At 40.7% G+C, this 21,447-nt stretch overlaps 1 protein-coding gene and 1 long non-coding RNA gene across 7 annotated transcripts in view; one reads left to right on the forward strand and one right to left on the reverse strand.

The window, feature by feature from the left end:
• Window positions 1–5,770, reverse strand: part of LOC121069099 — a 23,424-nt gene extending 17,654 nt beyond the window's left edge. The window contains exon 1 of one of the 2 annotated variants that reach the window (XR_005819257.1): window positions 5,232–5,770. This is a non-coding gene — a long non-coding RNA (uncharacterized LOC121069099). The remainder of the gene's footprint in view (window positions 1–5,231) is intronic. The other variant, XR_005819258.1, reaches the window with a different exon arrangement.
• Window positions 5,771–5,875: 105 nt separating this feature from the next.
• ELF2 (E74 like ETS transcription factor 2) overlaps window positions 5,876–21,447 on the forward strand; it is a 35,395-nt gene continuing 19,823 nt past the window's right edge. Inside the window, exons 1-3 of one of the 5 annotated variants that reach the window (XM_040554836.1) lie at window positions 5,876–5,973; window positions 12,889–13,084; window positions 14,042–14,207. In XM_040554836.1, the coding sequence (XP_040410770.1) occupies window positions 13,013–13,084; window positions 14,042–14,207 (238 nt within the window). In that variant the 5' untranslated portion in view covers window positions 5,876–5,973; window positions 12,889–13,012. Of the gene's footprint in view, window positions 5,974–6,091; window positions 6,310–12,888; window positions 13,085–14,041; window positions 14,208–18,670; window positions 18,772–21,447 lie in introns of those variants that run through there. The other 4 variants (XM_040554835.1, XM_040554841.1, XM_040554839.1 and 1 more) reach the window with 4 other exon arrangements.

Consider the following 21,447-nt stretch of genomic DNA (forward strand, 5'->3'; position numbering starts at 1 on the left):
TTGTGCAAAAGGACATAGGAGTGAGTGGTGCTTTTTCTGCTGCCTGCAAATCAGCTAGCTTATTTCTGGAGTGCTGCTCCTAATGTGAGGTGGGTACTTCTGCTCTTAGGAAAGGCCTTTCTTGGTTGTACGCTTTGCTGTTGCCCTGCTTGCTTGCTGCAGCAAATGGAAGGTGGCAGAATGATGGAAGTAAAGGTTGCCCCAGAGCTGCAGCCGCTGCCTGGCACAGTAGGTAACTGGATCTTCCTGCATCCTGGTCTTTCTTCCTTTGTTTGAGATGCTGCAGGAGATGTTGGATCTTCTAGCTTTATTGGGATGGGAAGAAGGGCTAAAACTAGAGCTTTCTATGCTGGAGTTACTCCTGCCCTTTGTTTGAACTACAGGTGGTTAAACATATTGTTTAAACTGTGACTTGCTTTGTGGTTTAGCTATGTGCAAATGTATTCTGCCTCCTTGTGACTTTTTAGCAAACTCAGGCTGATAGTGATCAACGCTTGATATACAGGAGCTCTGAAAAATAGGAAGGCTCAATGGAATTAAAGCTCTTCATGTGCTTTGTTAATGATTTGTATCTGCTCCATGGGCAGATTCAGTGTTATTTAATTACCTAAAAATCTTGGATGTTTAGTGATAAGTAATTTGTCTTATTTTAAATCTTCAAGACTTATTAACCTTTCAAAGGATGTATCTCTGAGCTCTGCTTGTGCCCTAAGAAAAGTGCTATACGTTGTTGGGTTCTTGTGCTTTGTCTCAGGAAGCTCTGCCATCTGTAATTCATTTTTCTAGTTCAGCATTGATTGCAGTACACAAACCAATGGAATTAAGGGGGAAAATATGGAGAATAAGTGGAAGAAGAGAGGGAGTAATATATATTAGGATCATAATTGCTCTCTGTGTCTTTCCTTTGTCTGTAATTAAATTAGAGAGGTCTATGGAGACTTCATATATCACCTTCCCATAAAGCGATTTTCTTCTGGCTTCTTTCTTCCTGCATCAGGCTATTTTATTTCTTCAGTAGTTACAGTGAAATGTTATTCTCCAGTGAGGGCTAATTGAGAATAATTAACTATTGGCTAACGTGCACTTACATCATCAAACAGAAGAGGGCACTAAATCAAAGGCAGTGGATTACTAAAACCCAGAACAGAGACAGCATCTCCCCAAACCTGGAGCTGAACAATACAGGAAGAAATGAATAATGTATGATTTTGCTTGCTAGAGAAAATTGGATTTTTTTTTTTAAGGCTAATTGTGGTTTGGAGAAAATCCAAATCATACAGATCCTTTTCGTCCCACTGTTGTGGTAAGCAACTCATTTCCAATGCAAATTATGTGGTGCTGAGGCTGGTAGAGCAAGAGAGAAGCCAAACCTGGAGTAACTGTTCAAGGGTTGACAGCTCTTGCCAATGGGTGTACAATGAGGCTGGATGTGAATGTCTTTCTTTCCATTTAAATGATTAATGGAGCTGTATAAAATCAAAATCACTGTGGTCTTGCCCCTTTTTGCTTATCTGCAAGTATCAGAAGTAGAAGGAGCTTACACAAAGTATTTGACCCTGGTTATAAACACAGAAGTACTCTGAAGTACTTGAAGTGATTACTTAAACCTGTTAATAAGAAAAAACTTAATGATTTGAGTTGTCCCTTCCTCCTCCTGTCTGTCTGCAGCATCTCTCTTCTCAGTCTTGTCTGAGGTACTAATTCTGAGATATCCTCACTCAGGCACTATCCACGTGAAGACACTTCCTAAGTGCAAAGCTTAGATGTTCATAAATGAAAAGTACTTTCCAAAGTTGAAATAGTATGCTATGAAAGACAAAGTTATCTTTGAGGACATCCTTTTCTTTAAAGAAAAACAGTTGAAAACAAACTAGACGAATTACATAAGTTGTTTTTAAAATCAATTCTTTTTTGCAAAACATCAGTTTCCAAAGGGCTTTCCTGTTTCGGAAGGGCACTTTGTGAGAATTCCGTTTTCTTGTATGTCTAAATGAACATACTGTGTGCCTCGTGTGTACCATCCTCTAGTTCTTTTTCTCTGACGTTTTTACACTTTTTGTACAAAGTTATAGGCCTGGGGGAAATGTTTGTTGCTTTGTCAGATGTAGACATTCAGTGGCCCTTCCTAGGCTCAACATTTCTGTGTTACTACTTGCATTTGACAGGGACTGGTATTAAAGATCTGCTTCAGCTACCAGTATCCTGACAAAATAGCCTTCCCTATTTCAGATCCCTCTAACTTGTTTCGCTGAGGGGTAAAAAAAAGAAAAAGCTTACTGTCAGGATAGATTGGGAACTGGTCTCCTGACTTATTTTTCTTCTCTGCACTGGGGGACAAGAACTAAGAGATGATACCATACAGATTCTACCCCTGCTTCTTACCATTCTGATTTTTTTCTTTTTTTTTTTTCCCCACCAGCAATAGACTCTGATCTCTCAGCTTAAAAAGTAATAATTGTTTTGTTTTGTTTTTTCTTCCTATAATTGTCTGGTAGGATCTTAAATAAAAGCAAGACCATTCAAATTCTTCAAAATTGTGCATATGAAGTGATTGCTGTAGCCTCTGTTTTCTGTGCGACCCTTCTGCTGTGCCATCAGGCCTTCCTCATGTCTTCTAATCCCATAAAGCCACCAGTATTCCACTTTGTACCCAGATACCTCAAACACTTTCCTTCTTGTGGTGGAGACAGGAAGTCAGCTAAGAAATAGCATTGCTGTAGCTGGTAAGCAGCCATACATGTGTCAACACATCAGTTGGCTGCTGTGGGTCAGCGCAAACAATAGCTGCTTCCTCCGGAGGGGACACATGCTGCTGGAGGCCTCCTCTGCTCAGCTGCTTGCATTCCAGAAACTTACAGGAACTTACCTTCGAGATTTCTATCCTTTTATAAAATGGAACTCAAATTTGCAAGTGATGTCAAAGGGGAAGGAATGACAGATACAAAGATAGCTAGGCCTCAAAGCTTTTTTTTTTTTTTTATAGCTGAAATCATAGCTTATCTTAGTGATGTTGGAAAACTGGACAGAAAGAACAGTATGCTTTTCTAAGGCTATAAATACAATATAGAGTCTATTGAAAGTTCACGTTCAAAACAACAACAAAAACGCAAAAATCAAGAAAACTAAGACCTAATTTCTATTTTAGAAATGATCAATAGTTTTTATTGTTGTGCTCTCTCGTTTTTTCACAAAATAGTTTATATGTCCCGAAAATTTATCCTAGGAAGGGGAAAAATAAAACCTAATTACACCTGTAGAGTTACTGCTACTTCATTAATAACGATTTACAGAGTAAACTGTCTGACAGAAGGGTTGTGGGACCTTAACTCCCTCATTTCTTCTGGGTCATTTCTTGGCCATTTCTTCTGGGTCATACCTCTGGGTCTGAATCAGTATAACTTTCCCCTTTCAACTGAGTGACTGAGGGCAGTAAGGTCGGCATATAGAATTAGGCTACAGACTTTTGAGGACCAATGTTTTAAAAAACAACGTGGAGCACAGCTTTCTATAAAAGGGACAGAGCAGCATCTGTTGAAGTGCTGACCCTACGTTATCGCACAGCAGTATCCCTGCAGCAGCAGTTTTGAATTGTTTGCAAGTCTACTTCACAAGCGGGTGATGGGGTGATTTTTTTTTTTATAGCTGCATCAGTTATGTAATTTCAAAAATCATCCAACTGAACTGGACCAAACCCCTTAATGGCCCTGCTTTTTCTTCAGTTTGAAGTTTTAATAGTTTTCAGCTTAGCTTTCCAACTAGGTTAAAGTAAAATGAAAAGAGCTGTTCTTAAGAGAAATACAACTTTGCATATGAAGAGTTAATCTGATTTCATTAAAAAAAAAAAAAAAAAGAAAAAAGAAAAGATGCCATTGTGGTGATCTCAAAACAGTGCTGTTTTTTTCTGTAGAGAAGCACAGGTCTCTGTAGTCAGAGTGTGCTTGCCACAGCTGCCTCCCAGAGAGGTGCTGCTGAGCTTCCAGTGAAAACAGCTGCGCAGCTCAGCTCGTTAGGAGAAAAAGTGTGACGTGGGGAGTCACATAAATAACCAGATCAGGGATGTAAAAATGCTTATACCTTGGCACCCAAGCTGAGAGTGGAGTAAAACCGAATAAACCAGAGGACTGCATGGGCCATATAGCAGGAAAATAAACATCAGTGTTACAGAAGAGATCGCTTAACGTCTATCTTCAGAGCACCCCTAAGTTTGCAACTCATGCCCGGTCACTCCATGAGGGAACTACTGAGATGTACAGAGAGGCCTTAGCTTTGTTTGGTTGGCAGTGGGCCTATGTTTTGAAGGAAGCTGTTTGCTCTCCTTAACGAGGATCGTGGTTAAGAGGTTTCCTTCTTTTTCTGAATTTTAACTTGAACTCATGGAAAGAAGAAAAATAACTAAAGGAGTATGTCAAGTCAGGACTAATTAAGCACAGAGGCAAAGCTGACAGAACTTGGTTCTGACAGGTTGCAAAAGAAGTCACACTGACAGCTAGAATTCAGCTAGACTCAGTCCCAGCCTATGGCAAGGCTACTTCTGTCAGGGAGACCTAAACTTTTCCTTCCTATATCCTACCTTGTTCTTGACATGCACTTTTCTTTGCCCTAAGTAGTCTTAATTTATTTTGTCAGCTACCATCTCTGATCTAACTCCAAGCCCCATAAGATGTGAATGTCCATCATCTACTATGAGACTTTACCTTTACATTCCTGTCAGAAAAGGAAACTTACATGCCTATACTTTAAAACATAAAATAATTACATTCCTAACATGCAAACATTGTTTACTCTTCTGTAATTTCTAGCAGAAACATTGAGGTCAAGATATTTTTAATAAATGTTAAGATATAGCAAATTTCAGCAACATAAAGTAATAATAAATTCTGTATTTCCCAACATCCAAGTGTATGCTTTATTAAACATCTAGCAGGCTCAATTTGCAGTAAGACCTAAATTTTGCTATTATGTATGCTCTATTACAAAGTGACTGTTTAAGTTTACAACTTCCACAAGAGGCTGCATTATTAATGTATTATTAATATTGCCTAACACCTTTTGGAATGTAAGAATCTTCAACGCTTCCATGCTTCAGGGCACATACCTGACATTTAAGGGCCACCTTTATTGTGAGGGCGATGTTTGTGCCCAAATATTTATACCTTGGAAAACTGTGAGGTAAATGTAATCTAGTAGGGCCAGTCAGGTTCTAGGGCTGAATGACAGCTGAAAGATCTTACCTCCCTAGGAAAGGATGACGGTGCTGTGAAGACATGGAGGGAAGAAATATCCAGTTCAGGTGCATAAGTAACAGGAGCCGGACCTGTACAGGTGGTACAGTGGAAGCTGAGGGCTGGAAATCAGCCTTGGTTGGAGGAGGAGGTGAAGAGGAGTACCAGGTGCGCATTTGCCACGGGTGGTCAGACGGAAACTGTCAGAGAAGTGCTTTTGCACGTTGGTGAAGGCGAGCACGTATATATGATTGTGCTTTATCTGTGTCCTGCTGCTCACAGGGTTTCTCTGAGGGGTATGTCAGACTTTTACAGCGTCCAGTTTACACAGAAAACCCTCAGGCTGCCGAGCTCTTTCCGAGCACCTGGCTTTGCGACCTTCGTCTCCTTGGCAGAGCGCTGTGTTTTTTCCCCTTTTCTCCCCGCAGTGAGAACGTGACGCCTCGCTACGGGACCAACCCGGGTACCGATAACGCCGAGGGGCACCCGCCCCAACGCCCGCTCCCTCAGGGGAGCCTCGCGCCCCACCCGCCCCAACGGCCGCGGCGGGCGGTTGCGCAGGCGCGGCGCACGGCCGCGGCTCCCCGCGAGCATGTGCAGAGGCGGCGGGGGGGCCGGGCCGGGCCGTGCCGTGCCGGGCAGGTTTGGCCGCTGCAGCCGCCCCGCCCCGCCCCTGGCGGCTCTGCCCGGGCGGCGCCCACCGCCGCCTGCTGCCGGCCCGGCCGGGGCGCGGAGGCGGCCTGCGGGCACGGTAAGACCCGGGCGGGCGGGCGGGCGCTGTCAGGCGGCTCCGCGTGAGGGGGGGGGCGCGGGGTGGGAGGGCTCCGTGCCCCGTTCTGCCCCCCCGGCCCCGCCGCGCTTTCGGTTCCCGGCGGCTGTCAGCGCGACCGCGGCCTGGCCGAGCCGTGCCGAGCCGTGCCCGGCGCCTTGTTTACCCGCGGCGGCGGGGGGAAGATGGCAGCCCCGGCCTCCCCGCGCCGCGGCAGCTCGGCCCCGCCGGGGGTGTCCCCGCCGCCCTCGTTCCTCCTGCGCCTCGCCTGCCGCCTGCCCGCCGCCCTCGCGCCTCCTACAGCTGCTCCTTTAACCGGTTAGCTTCGCAGGCTGCCGGGGCTTCCAGCTGTCAGCGAGGAGGCGGCGTCCCCATCTGCCGGGGAGCGAAGCTCTCCCGGCTGCGCTTCAGCGCCGCGTTCCTCCCCAGCAGCGACTCACCCCTGTCGCGACTCCGTCGCGGGGCTGCTCTGTCGTCGCTCTGCGTGCGGCAGGCTTGGCCAGCTGCCTGGCGAGGCGAGGCACAGAGCGCCCAGCCACGCCGAGCCCAGCGGGGTGAGGGCGCAGGCGGCGGGGAGCCCCCGGCGCTGGGGCAGCAGCCTGGCACAGCGGCACGGGTGTCTGCGGCCTACGGGGGGAGGGATGGGGACCGTGCGCGTACCTCGTGTGCCGTGGCTTTAAGGTGAAACAGTGCAAGCATCGGCATTTTGGAGGAAGCTCCGGGAACGTAGCGATTCTGCATCGCTTTACGGAAGTATCCGAGAGCACGTTGAAATCTCTGTATTGTTGTCTGAGGGGGATTTAATAAAGCTGCCTATTCTGTTGAGTACTGCTGAAGAGAGAGATCTGAATCTGTAATGCTCGCAGCAAAACTTTGTTTCCGAGGTATTAGGGAAGTTAAATACAAGGCTGCAGATCTGCGCGTGGTGGGGCTGCTCCCAGGTTCTTCCCTCTCTCCTCACTCCCTCTCTGGCAGCATCGCCTACTTTAGGAAGGGTGCTGGGAACAGGGTGATGGTTTTTTGTATGATGGCCTCAGTGGCATACTCTTTTAATCTCTGAGGTTTCAGTAGTAGCAGATTCAGAAAGCCTCTAAACTTCAGGCTGTGCGTCTGTGTTTTCAGTAATCGGTTAAGCCATTGAAGGGCTTTATCTCCATAAAGCTAACTTGAAATTCTTACTCCTTTGTTCTCTAGAACATCCTTTGAAAATGAATCACATATTTGGTGTGCACTGCTTCCTCTGTTTGTTTGTTTTAAACCTGCATCCTTTTTTTTTTTTTCATCTGTCTCTGCTCTTTTATTATGTAAAGCGATGAATAATTGTTCCCTGCTCTGGGCTGTGGGGGAGTGGAAATGGATGTTAAGGACCCACAATTGACATGGAGGAAAGAGAAGTGCTGGTAGGGAGTAGGGCTGGGCATGCGAGTGAGTCTTCTGTCAGAGGGAAAAGAAGGTTTCAGGGAATCTTTAAATAGAGAGCAGTGGGAAGAGAGCCTGCTGATAAGATAAAATACGGGAAGGGCCAGAAGAAGAGCGCTGAAGTCACAAAGCTTTCTGCAGAACGTTAATAGTTTTTCAGTGATTGTAGGCTCTTGGGGCTCATCAGCTTTAGCTATTGATTGAGGTTTCAGAACAAACTGTGGATGGTCAGATTTTCTGGTTAAATATATGTGGAAGTAGTTCCTTGAGTTTCTTGCTGGATTGGGTACACCATTAATTCGGTCCAACATAATAATTTCTGTGCATTCAGCAACAGACTTGCTGCCTTGTTGGATGGATGCTCCTGGTGCTCCGAAGTATGTTGTGGCCGCTTTTTGCAGCCGTACTTTTTGAACTATGCTTTGACCACTCCTTATTTTGATTTCTCTTTCTGTAACTTTCGGTGTAATTTCTAAGCTGCTATAAATTGCATCGTTGTCTGTTTTGTTCTCCTGAAGCTGGGGATGCAGAGGTTTCCCTGTGTCATCTTTTTGAGCGGACCCTGTGATTCTCTTTGATCTTTTTTCTCCATCAGCTTTTGCACTAACTGGTCCTTTTTAGTTTTTAGACTTGTTCTGTGTTTCAAGAAAATAAAGTTAACTCACAGTTTCGCCTGCAGATGCCAGTGTAAATCAGTCAGCCAGAGCTGTGAAGTTGTCTGGGAAAATGTCTTAAAAAGAACTTTGAGTTGGCCAAACTTTTTTTTTTTTTTTCCAGTGTTCTTACTTTGTAGTATCAGAGTGGTGGTGACAGTTCCTTGGTATGTGTGAGGTACTACCTATGAAAGACCACCTTTGTGCTCCTGTGGAGCCTTGTTGCAGTTAAGGGGATTCAGCAGTGATCTTGGCCGCTGTGTTTCTGTGCGTATAACTTATTTCATTTTCAAGCTGACTTCTTTAACTGGTTTGATCAAACTAAGGAAAGGCTTTCTTGAAAAAAGCTGTATGTGATGCTACTGTTGGCTGCAGCCCTGCTCTTGCGGTTGGATCTGTGTAGGTATCTGCATAAATCCGTCCTCAGGATTTTGGATGCCAGCTGAATAAAAGGGGGACATTGTTCCAAGCACTCTTATGTTTCTTCTGACTGCTGTGGGAGCAGCTGCCTCTGATCACTACTGCCCAGTCTTCTGGACGTTTTTCTTGTTTTCTTGTGTGGGTACAAGCGTGTGCATCTTTTTTTCAAGCATAGACTTTTTTTGTTTGTTTGCATATGATTTAAATAAAACTGTACTAAAACTATTTGCAGTCTTACACAGAGTTAGTCTTGAACCCAGTCCTAAATAGCTTCTTGTTGAGTCTGGCACAGGAGAGGTGCCATCCCTTTCATACCATTTTGCAACTATTATTTTTTTTTTTAGTTCTGTTAAGCTGCTTGTTTGCTTCTCTGTTAACTTGATAGTGGATGCACACTGAGGGACTGACTTAAAATTTGGTGTTTTGTATGACTGTTACACACTCGTTTACGTTGCGATGTGCGGTGTTTTTACCCTTCTCTGGTAGTTACCCAAAACATAATAGGAATGTTTGGATTTCTTGTAGGCAGATGCTTGGGTACATAATGTAGACGTTCTAAGTATAGTCCTAATCATGGGAATAAGCTGCTTGAAAATTTTGTAGCCTTTATGAAAAGTGCAGCCTGTGAAGACCAATATTCTGTGTCTTTTGCAGTGATGAACAGAAGCGTCTTGCTGTTGAGGTAAGGAAGGTAGCTTTGAGATTCTGATTTTTTTTTTTTTTTGGGGGGGGGGGAGCACCTAGATTTATTTCTGTTCTGCAAGATATGCATAAAAATACTCGGGGATTGTGCAGCAAAGCTGTTTTCCCTGTTATAAGGGGTATTCCGAGTGATTCAGAACTAGTTTGTCTCTGCAGTTTCCAGTGACTAGGAAGAACAGAAGCTGGATGTCAGGTCTGTAGTGAAATGATTTGGTCAGCTATTTTGGAAATTTTAGAGTTTGTTTTTTTCCTTTTTTTTTTTTTTCCCCTCTGATGTAATTCCATGTTTTGCTTTGGTGTGAGCACCTATCCAGAAGTGAACAAAATGTAGTGCTTTTTAAGCTTTCTGAATGTTCTTCTGTAACTCAAAAATAGTCATGCTTTGATCCAGCTTCTGTGCTGGCTCATTGTATCATTGTTTTCTTGAAGATCTGGATCAACTCTTACTCAAAGAATCAGTCTTGTTTTTTGGCCTTTTGGTCTCCCTTAGGCTTGGAAAACGTGGATTTTGGAAGCGATTTTTGGAAGTGTCTAGGCAGTCTTTCCCTTTTACAGAGGTTGAATTAGGTGCCTCTTGCTAGGGAGAAGAGAGGGTGGGGAATAGATCTGGTATTCTTCTGAAAGTCACGAGTGACGTGGAAAGGGTTCCACGAGAACGCAGTGCGTAGTGAAGACAGAGAGGGCCTACACGTGGCTGCTTCGTTCAGAAAGGGATGCATCTGCACGAATCAGACGTCCACACACCTAGCAGTCTGTGCCTTGTTCTAGCTTACTGCTGCTAAACCATGCTGGGCTGCAGCTGTTGACTTCCCACTTGCTGCTTGGTGGGCTTTTATTTTTCCACCCCGTCAGGTTTTTGAAAAGTTTGCTGGATAGGAAGAGTCTCAGTGTAAAGTTCAAATCCCGATCTTTAAAGACTCCGGGCCTTTTGTATATTCCTTGTCTGGACGGTTCCGTGCCGTCCGTCTGAAGATACCACCCCTTCAATGAACGCAGAGATGGAGCATCCTCGTCATCCCCCTGTATATTTTTCTCTGTAAGGTTTCCATTCATTAGGAATTTTGCTGTAACTGGAAAATGAGGATTCTGTAGGAGCATCTGTGTTCCTGCACTGCTCTAACTTCACTTCTGCAGGTAATTGGTTATTCCTGTAGAGATAAATCGGTGCAGAAGTCATCAAAACTTCTTGTAACCTAGGAGACAGAGAAATAGCAGGGTGGGTTGGTTTTTTTTTTTGGACATAATCTGATCTAGTATACCATATGAAGTGTTTTCAGTTGCTGCGATCTGGCAGCTGTTTGGCCACCTGTGTGGGATTATAGTAGATTCAATATGAATGTACAGTACGCACGGTCTAGTATGCGAGCGTTTATTTGTATTAACGCACTGCACGGGAACCAATTTAGCTTTGTGTCGTGCTTAAACAGTGTAGAAGTGGTACCTGTAGTGCTCATATGTTCTTGCGTGGACACAAGTCTGAGTTGCAGGAATAATGCCAGTGTTTGAAATTGATTGGATTAAAATAAATTAAAATGAATTTTCTATTCTTTGGACTCCTCTTTTGGGTTATGATTGTGCTTGGCAGTGTTTTTAATGTGGATCTACATGGAAAACTAAAACAAAAAAGACTGTTTCCAGGGAAAGTGGTTTTTTTTTTTTTTTTCTTTGGTTTGGTTATTTTGGTGTATTCATATACAGCTGTTTTTCCACTCTGCGTATTTCTGAATTTAATGGCTTTTGAAATGTGGGAATTGGTAGGCAGGTAAGGAGCAGGCTTTTTGTGCTGCAAGCCTGGAGGGTGACAGGTGCGTATGGCTTTGAGGATGCTTTCTGAAGGCTTTTCAGTTTGAATAGTGTGTGGGGAGGGGAGGAGGTCTTTGCTTTATTTTCCGCTGTTTCGTTAGTAAGGCTAGAATTGTTTTTTGATTATTAGTCTTTCCTTGAAAAAGAAAGTAATACTGTGTTGGTTTTTCATGCAAGTGAGGTATTTTTAGGCATGAATCAAGCTTTTTCTTCTCAAGTTGAGTGCCCACATAAGCAAAAGCACCTTGATTTTTTCTAAATGGCATGTATTTTTTCCTTTCCTTTGGAATACGTCTTGTGCTTACTCTGCTGCTGCAATAATAACAACTTATGATGGTGTCCTTTTATTCAATTTTGATTTCCAAGACATGAGAATCAGTTGCCTAGAAAGCTGCCGTCAGAATTTATTCTTCTTGGCTACTGACTTGTTGTGCTGAGTTGATTTGATAACAGAAACGATGCCTTTCTGAACCCCTTTTTGTGGCGTGCTGAAGGATTCTCAATACTTTGATAAATGAAGCTTTTCAAACACCTTTTGCATAATATTATTTTCTCAACTTTATTTCTTAGTTGACATCCAGCTGGGGAGAACAGTAACAATTTTTGCTAGCATACCTAAGCTATTGTGTCCATGAAGATTTTCCTGTTGCTCTGCATGAATCTGAGCTAGCACTTCACTGTATAGGCAAGATTAATTCAGTTGAAGCTGGATGCCTGCTGTTGAGAAGCAGGATTATTGAGTTTACCCACTAGAGTATTAATTATAAAGTTCTTTATTCATCATTATGTGTGTTGGAAGATGCATTTTTTTTCCTTCTAGACCTCTTTGACTGCGCTAGCTTTCTAAAAAGGTGGATTTTATTAAAAATCATGGGTTTCTGACTTCTGTTACAATGCATTGATCTCCGTGGAGTTACTTGCAAGGGTAATTGGTATCAGATTGGCTTCTTATGTCTCACGTGGAGTATGCGCTTTCTGTTGTACAACCAAGAAGCCGAGCCTCTTAGTTTGCATCTTGAAGTAGTAAACTGCTCTTCGCTGCCCAGGGTTTATGAACACAGGTTATTTGTCTCTTGGAAAGACAGGATATGAGCAATAAGATTTATACAGAATAAATAAATAGCAGTTGTTTAGAAACAAAGCTCTGCGGTTAGTCTAGTATGAAGAAATTCACAAAGATGGAGGTTGTGTATCTTTATAAGCTAAAGGAGTCCACAGTTTACTTGACTTAAAGTGTTATGCTGTGAAGCTTTTTTTTAAAAATCATAACAATTTCCTCTGTAGAAAAAGAAAGAAGTGGAACTGCTACAATGCTTTTTATTTCAAATAAAACTGTAGCTTAGAAATTAGGTGTGTATTAGTGGGATGTATATTATATGTGAATTGCTGTAGAAAGGCAATATGTTTGAAAAGTTGATGAAATTTAATGAAACTACGGGTTTATGAAATGACTATGGAACCAATAGAATAAAAGAGAAAATGTGATTTGAAAAATACTTCCTAACTTAATAGGGAAACAGTTGCTGTATAAAAACCATACTAACTCAAACATGTATCTCAGAGTTTGTTGCTGTTTGACCTCAGTAAGAAATCCATCATTGTTTTGGCTGATTGAAAATATCTAAGCCTATTATTTGTTTTTCAAATTAATGTATGAAATTCAACAAATTGAAAAGAACCAAAATGAAATTTATTATCGTATTATTAAAAGTTAATCTGAACCTCGTGTTGTATGACAATATTCAGTGTTAACTTTACCAAGGTCAGCACCATCTTTCTCTGTTGTGTTCACTGATGCCCTCTCTTGATGTAGAGATGCATCAGGCAATAACTTTTCTAAATGTTGAAAGTCTTTTGAGTGTAAACTGCGCAAATAACTTAAAACTATTTTGTGTTTCAGCCACCTGTTCCTAGCTGTTTAACAGAAGTGGATTGTGAATTTAAGCCTTTGATAACCTCAGCCTATCAGCATTACAGTCTTCGGGATAGATAGTAGCTCTCAAAGCCTCTTCAGGGGATGCACCATGACATCAGCTGTGATTGACACTGGAGGCCCTGGCCTGGAGTTCGACAGCAATGGAATAAAAAAAGAGGAGGTTAGAAAAATAAACAGAATTTATTTACTAACACACTTTATACCTTTTATCTCAGTTTGAAAGAAAAATTTACTGTGAACTTGTGCGTGAAATGGACCAGAGATTGTTGTATGGGGTGTTATAGAGCAGACCATTTTTCAAGGATCTCTTATTCGATATATTATTGCAGGGGAGTGGAAGCAGTAAGCTTTGAAGTCTGTGGTACAACTGTGGACTGAGCTTACAAAAAAGAAATTCTGTACTAAGCATCTCTTTAAAGTAAAGATCTCAGATGTGTCTTGAGGCAGGATGAGACGATCAAAACAGTACAAGGACCATTTTCAAAGTTAGCTAACAGTGTATTTGCTTCTATTTTGTGTTTTTTTTTTTTTTTTTTTTTTTTAAAAAAAAAGTATTCTATTATCCTGTAAGTTGTGGTAAATTTTGTGTTTGGCAGAGTTCCACTCCTGCAACACTTGAACAGATTAAGTATGCTGTAACAGACATTTTGATCCTTAAACAAGTAGAGATAGCCATATGGGCTTTGAAGTAGCTAGTTCTTTTGTGATAGCTTATATATTTAATCCAAAACATGAGTGTTCATAAGATAGAGGTCAGCCGTAGGTATGTTGCAGTATACAGGCAAAGCCTTGATTATGTTTAACAGAGGAGGGAGAAAAGAAACACTTCCCACAGCTGAGTGTCTTACTGCAAAACAGCAAGCTTTTTAATTATCTTAAAGGTGTCTGATGCTTTAAATCTTAAGTGCTCAGAGTCAGGAGTGAGATTCAGGAATGTCCCTCTGGTGGACAATAAGCTCTACTTTTTTTTTTTTTTAATATTTCCATTTAAAAGAAAATTTCTTCTAAAAACCTTCAACATTGTTATTATTCCATAAAATATGTAAGAGCATAAAAGGAAAGTACTGATTTAGAGTTCAACAGTGCAGTATTTAGAGTTTTTTTTTTCTTTCTATAGGAAAATGAGCCAGTCTCTGAATTCCCAGCAGTGATTGTGGAGCCAGTTCCTAGTGCCAGACTAGAACAGGGTTACGCTGCTCAGGTCCTGGTTTATGATGACGAGACTTATCTGATGCAAGATGTAGCAGAGGAACAAGAAATTGAGACTGAAACTGTGGAAACAGGTAGACTTATTTTTTTTTTCCCCTATTAGATTTTCTTTCTTTTAGAAGTCCGTGAGGAGTGTGTCTTTGTATTTAACTGCAGAGTAGAGATGCTGACCTGGTATCAGATCTGTTGCCAATGAAGTTACTTATACTTGGCTTCAGTGGCAGCAGGATTGGGGCTTGTCAGATAAAAATGTCACCCTAGGTTTAGTGTAATGCATTGTAGTGCTGCGTACCCTCATGAGTAGGGGAATCTTCATTTATGTGTTTGTTACTTTGTTATGCAGGGGTTTAGCAAGGCAGCTAAACATGGAGTTCTTAAAAATCAGCTGAGCCAGGAACCTGGTTAGAGTTGAGTTTTACAATGTGTCTGAGCCAAATAACTGCGGGGCAGCTGGCAATATAGACTGCACTGTTCGATTTACCCTATCTTCCAACTCTTTCCCCCTCCCAGTGAGCTCTCTGCTCTGTCCCTTGCTATCCTGCTTTTTTGCTCTGAGAGTGGTTTCATTGCTGATTTAGTGGCAGGAGAGCATGGCTGGAGGGAATGGAGTTGGGCTGTCCTTTTATGGGCAAAAAGCCTAATGGATTGAAATCAACTCAGCTATATGGGAAGGTAACAAGTTATGAATGAGGAAGGGAATAGAGCTTTGGCGTTAAATTGACTGACCTATTTAGGGATGTGTCTATCTGGTTGTGCACCTTTTTTTCCAAAGCACATGCTTATGAGCTTTGATCTTTCTGTGGGAGACCTAAGTCTGTTTAAACAGTCTGAAGAAACAAAGGCTGTGCTCCTATGGGAGCCTAATGACATCAAATTGCCAGGCTGCTGCTGCGCAGCAATTGCCATGGGTCCCTCCTGCTTTCTTGCGCTTATACTTGAACTTCTTTTTAACCATTTCAGTATGCTGATTTTGCAAGAAAAAATAGTAGAGAAGCCCTCTACTGTTCGGTATTTTTGCTGGGTTAACTTTCTGCTGATTTATCATGCTGACATGGTTCAGCGGAGGACCTGATGAGTGCTGGGATAGGGACCTGTACACAGAGGGAGGACAGGTTCTCTTGGGCATTCGATACTGAACTGGAGAGACCGCTTGAGCAGAGCACAGATAGCTGACGTTCATATCCTTGGGCTGCCTAAATTAGAGCTGGAGGTTTGAATTCATGATATCGGGCAGGCAAAACAAAACTGACAGACTCTCCTCTCGGTTGCTTAGCTTCATAGCCCAATAAATGCATGTGCATTCCCATTAGACTTGGTAGGTTTAAGTTCAAGTTGCTCCCTAACCAGTAGATGAAATTGCTCATACGTTTTCTGAATGTGGATGTTAATCTCCCATGGCACTGCATCAAAAACTACATGCATCAACTTTATAAGATACGAATGAACTAATGGTTCGGGTTTCGTGAGAATACTTGCAATTCCAGTTTACTGAAATGTGTTTTGAATTAAATATGCCTGTTATGAGTTAATATAATGTAAAGAAAAAATATGAAGTGTGTATTTTTAAAAAATTATTTTTGACTATGGTAGTAAAACTTCTATGGTTAAGGTAAGTGAGAAGTGAGGGTGTTTTTCCCCAGAAGCTGAGTTTTATAAATTAAACTTGTATTTAAAAACTGTTAAGTGCTTGTACTTTGATACCTTCTGCATTCAGAGGTGTCGCTTTTTAAACATCAAGTGTCCCTCTTCTTGTGAGTAAGATTTTGATAAATTGATGGCTAGGAGAACAACGCTCTCAGAATGAAGAGCTACTGCAAATGAACTCTATGTTTTTAAGTATCACTCTCTGGCTACAGTAAATTGGTAGAAATTACAGTTAAAAACCCATAGTTCTTCTGTAGGGATTTTTCTTTTAAGCTGTTGTTTGGGGAAATACGTGACTGCTTCCAAGTCTCGATATTTGAAAGTACAGTCTTAAAATTTACGGGTCAGTTTACACAATAATTTGGTGAGTTTGTGGCTGGGATTGTTATGGAATGTGTCTTGACTACAGATAGATTGTATTTATTTATTTTTTAAATGTCAGAATACCTTTAATACGTCCATAAAAATTTAGTGTAACAGCACAATAAAATATAAAAATAAAATATAAAATAAAATTCATTCAAATGTTTAAAGCTTTGTTTTAATATTCTTGATACAACAATTATAAAGAAAGATAATGTGCACAGAAAAGCCAATTTTTAGTAGTGTAGATGAGAAATTAAAATATAATGATCTAAAAAAATAGTAATAAATATTACAATTTGTGATTCCAAGAGGTCTTTGGGGAGAGATGTAATCCTTTCCTATACGCCAACTTTTCTTTATTATTTGTATAGTATGTACAACATCAATCCAGTGCAATTGTCATGATGCAATTACATGTGACTGCGTAATGGTTCCACATGGAGTTTTTAACTACTGTTGATGAAAATTGCTTGGATTAGACTGTTCTAATGGAGGCAGTCTTGTGGGGCATCATAAAGAATTCTTGGCTGTATTTGAAATGACATTTATCCATTTAACATAATACATGTACAGTTGTCAGTATCTCTACTGTTGGCCATAGGTGGCAATTTTTTTTTTTTGCAACGAGCCATTTGTAATTCTAATGACTACTGATTTACATGCTTTATAACTTCACGAAATATTTATTCCAAGAGCCCCGAGCTACTTTGCAGTTAATCTAATCCTCTATAATTTTAGTTCAATGCAACGTTTCTAGCCTTTGGAGATATGAATCAGTGCCCTTTGTGCTAAACGTAATGGGGTAACTGAGGTGGTAGAATTTACTTAAGACACTGAAGAGATGATTTGTACTGTGCATTGAGTGGTTTGTTTGTGGCTTGCTGCTCTGTGACTGGGTTTGAGACTGTGTGTACTGCAAGGACTGCCAGTGCTGATCCAAGGCAGAATCAGGACCTGTAATGTAGTTTTTTTTTTTTTTTTTTAAAAAAAAAGTATTTTAAAAACTTACTGTTTATGAAATCATGATTCAATTAGGCTATATAATCATTATAGATAACCATGCCTATAAATAATGATGTTTTTTAGTTAATTTGAGAGTATATTTTTTTGCCTTTCAGACTCCTTCCAGCCTGTCTCCTACTACTGTCTTGATTCATGAGTCAAGTATAATTAATTATAATTAATCAGTTAACTATAAAATTAATCCATTAACTATAAAAGTAAAATCTGACAAGTTTTTCTTTTTTTTTTCTTTTAAGAAACAAGAAACACTTAGTGTTTCAAGTTATATTTTTCAGTCCTGTTCCAGAAAAGCTGCCTGTTTGCTTGGAACAGGAAAAAATTCTTGATAAAAGTTTTCTAGGAAAAATGAAATACAAGAATTTTGATCTTTCCAACTGTCCGTATGACATTCTCAATGGAAGTAATTAGTGCCTTTTCAATGTTTTATAGGCGAAGTGTAAGCCTTAGAAATAGTATTTAAATTTATTTTCTGACGTGTATGATATCACTCTTAGGCGTAATACCTTTAGATTATTGGGGATGGAGTCAACATCCTTAAAAAAAAAAATCTTTAAATTTTGTTTACTGCAACAGTCCAAGTGTTTGCGTAATAAACAATACATCCTTCTTAATGATTGATTTATAATATCCAAATTTCCTTGGCTTCCATTTCCTGAGAAATTGTCTGTCCTTAAAGTATTTAGCCCTTCAAATCTGGGTTTATTCAGCAAAATCTTTGCAGTTTACCTAACAGCATAAGGTGCTGTCCTTAAAGAAGCAACCACTCTGAAATTAAGTTTCTGTAGTTCTGTTAATTTGTCATGACACAGAACCCCTAATGTGGATGCGTGTCAGTTAATGGGATAACCTAATCTCTGGGTTTACTATATGTGCAGTGCTGAAGGTACCACAGTTATGATCTGCTGATCTTACACATGGTTGATTTCTGGTCTTTTAATCAAACAAGGCATTAGATGAGTGCGTAAGTGATAGGATAATGCTATTTAAAAGTGCCAAGAGTTATCTGGAACTTCATTGTGAAAATTGGTTAGTACTTTCTGATTTTAAGCCTACACTGGTGTTACTTTTCTTCTGTATTCTCTCACTTATGATGAATTTGCAAAACCAGTGTTATCTACTCTTTACAAAACTTGTTGTACAGTAGACAGGAGTTAATCAAACATTGCTGTAAGTACAGTAAAACTTTATCCACCTGACAAGTACACCAACATCATGTTGCCAATATATACCGTGGTTTAATTGGTTCAGTGACTTTAATTTCTTGTATCAATAGTGTTTTTCCCCTAGCTTTTTGTTAATCATCAAAGGGACAAGTATAGGCTTGGGATTTTTTTTTCTCACAACCTTAAGATCAAAGAGGAGGAAACAAAACTGCTTTTGAGAAGTTGAGATATCATTCGACTTGTTAAGTGTCCCCGCATTTTTGAATTTGATGTTCCATCAGAATTCCTCCTGTGGTATAAGCTGAAATTCTGTTTTAATTCTAAAAATATTATTGCCACAGGGGGGTAGAAGATCTGCAGGAAAATATGGGGGTCTGAAAATGAGCCCCTCCAGGATTACCATCTGATGGAAAAATATTGGGCCACAAAGACAACAATGATGGTATGTTTGTCTATAATCTCTTAATTTTTTTTTTCCACCAGGAACTTCAGTTGCAGCTATCGTGTAAATTGGTAGTCATTCTTAAGGAGGGAGGAGACGAATAAACAGTGAATTTAGGCTTAACTTCTCCCCTGATTTAAACAAATGCATTAATGAAATGTATATTTTTTAAGGCAAATCTTCTTTTACAGGGGAAATTTCAGGTTATTACGCTGTTATCAGCATGGGAACTAGTTTTGTGTATCTGCGTAAAGTCTCTAGTTGTTACCTGTTCTGGTTTCTGCTGCTGTATGTCTATTCTCATTATTATTAAAATCGTTTTCTTCTGACTTCTTTTATGTGAGTGTGGGCCTGTGAACTCTTAAGTTTATCTAAGATAAGTTTGTGTTGGTTGTTAAATGTCATATACTTAGAACTCGACGTTAGAGCTGGTTAAAATCTTACGTTTGATTTTGGCACGTATATGTAGGTGATAAACAAAGCAATGTATCCTTCATTTTGTCCGTACATTACTTGATCCAACTGCCTGTCAGAAAAGATGAGTTAACATCCAGCATACGTTTCAGCAGTGCTGACATATCCTATTGATTGAACTTTGTTTCCTTACTCTGACAACTTGATAAGAATTCTTAAAAGCAGAGAACAGTTTGCCTGTGCTGACTAGAAACCAGAGTTTGGATGATCTGTGAACTTGATTAAACTCTCAGCTTAAGCTGGCACCATCTTCATCAAAGAGCTAAGATGAAGCCCATATGCTAGATAAAAGGAAAAAAAAGATAAAGCTTTGAGTGAAGATGGAGTACTTGCTCTTGGCCAAAAATTTGATGTCTCAAACACATTTGTGGACTAAGAATGTGAGTTAATTTTACACCATTTTTACACCATGTTGCTACTACGCTGGCGTGAGTTCTCCCTGCCGTGAAATCCATTGCATTTTTGCTAGGTAAATGCTGATGACCGTGAAACAATATGATGCCCCTTCAGTTGCATGTGCTACTTGGAGCACTTACGCTGTGGGCCATGTACATCTGTTCTCAGTGACATTCTTAATTCAGAAACCAAATTTAACTGCAACTTGAATTTTGTGTACTCTTTGGTGATTCCTTTTCTGAGAACTTAATGGAAAGAGCTGGTGCAGCTGCACTATGGATGATAATATTTTTATGTAACAGTAACAGACTGGTTGTTGTAAACAGTTCTTTGTACGTTTTGGGTTTCTACCTTGCTGCTTTTAGGTGCTCCATTTGTGCTGAAAGAACACTGTGAGACTAAGTATTTGGTTATAAAAACTTATTTAACGTACACTTTTCAAGCATAATTACATATATTTTTTTGTGGTTGAGGCTAACTGAATGGCTTCCTAGAACGGGGCACTGAATTAGACCTTAGATGTACAGATTTGCAGTCCCCTCTAAACTCCCAACTCCAGTTCCAGCTGGGAGTAAGAAATTGTCAGACGTTACTACGAAGAGTCATTATACTGGCCTAAGTTGAACCATTCTGTAGTTCGTATCTTGCATTTAGAATGCACCGACATGCCAAAACCATCTTGGTATGAGTGCACAAGTTAGTGGTCTTTATTGATCAAAAATATGATGACAAACTTGAAAGTAATAATTTTTAAAGGTGACCTGCATATTAAAAGGGAGAAGGTAGTTAATAAATTCTAGGATCTCAGTAAAGCCATGTGTATTTACAGGGGCTGAAGGTTCTGCTCAAAGATTCTGTGGATTTACAGAGTAGACGTTTGTTATTACCAGAGAAGAAGTCTTAGGAATTGTAAATGCTAGGTCTTGAACAGAGTTGTTGTTTAACGGTGGCTTAGCTCACATGCCATTCTGTTACCAATCTCAAATACTGTCAATTTTGTAAACTCAGGTAATGTGCTGTGGAAACGCCTGATTTGTGATACTGCTAGACTGCCCTCAAGTTAAAGAATTTCATTATAAGGCAAGGAATTTCATACTTCAGTATTTTTTGAGACAGACAAGTCTTTCTTGTTCTGCATTCACAAGTGATCATGCTGGAATTTAGACCCTTGTTATTTTGAACAACTCCTTTCTGTTTGCCTGTAGTACCCAACCCTGAGCATACGTTTTCTTCACTTCGTGGGATCACTGACTGCCTTATGGATAGTGATACCTGGAGTCTGGGTCTACCCGGAGGTGTAGGCCGTGACGGACTCGTGGCTTTGTTGTTACTGGACTTCACGTGGTGTAGTCAAGGAAATAACGCAAGCACAGTCGCAGCCTCCCTTCTCAGTATTTCCCTGGTTCTTCCAGGGGCACTCTGTGGTTAGTTTGCTGTTACTTCTGCAGTTTTCTGCTGTAAAATCCACAGTGGATGGTGATGCTGATGTGCTGATACAGGCGCGTGGCCTTTGGTGTTTCTGCAATCTGTGAAGAGTGTTTCTGTGTGTCGTTACCGTTGCAGTGCGGTAGTTGGTATCAACAGTTGGATAGTTGCTGTCCTCAACAGCAGGCTACTACTTCTGTAGTTGCTAGAGGTGAATTTCTTCAGGATTCTGGACAAATCTGACTTTTCTGTAACTGTTTGGAAATTGAAGGCCCTTCTGCACTCAGGACAAGACACTCCTGGAATTGTTAAGTTACCTGAAGCATTTTAGTTTGGTTGGCATTTGGGTATTGTTCCTGTGTTATTCTTTCAACTTCTCAT

Source organism: Cygnus olor, chromosome 4 (assembly GCF_009769625.2).
Source record: "Cygnus olor isolate bCygOlo1 chromosome 4, bCygOlo1.pri.v2, whole genome shotgun sequence".
Lineage (NCBI taxonomy): Eukaryota > Metazoa > Chordata > Aves > Anseriformes > Anatidae > Cygnus > Cygnus olor.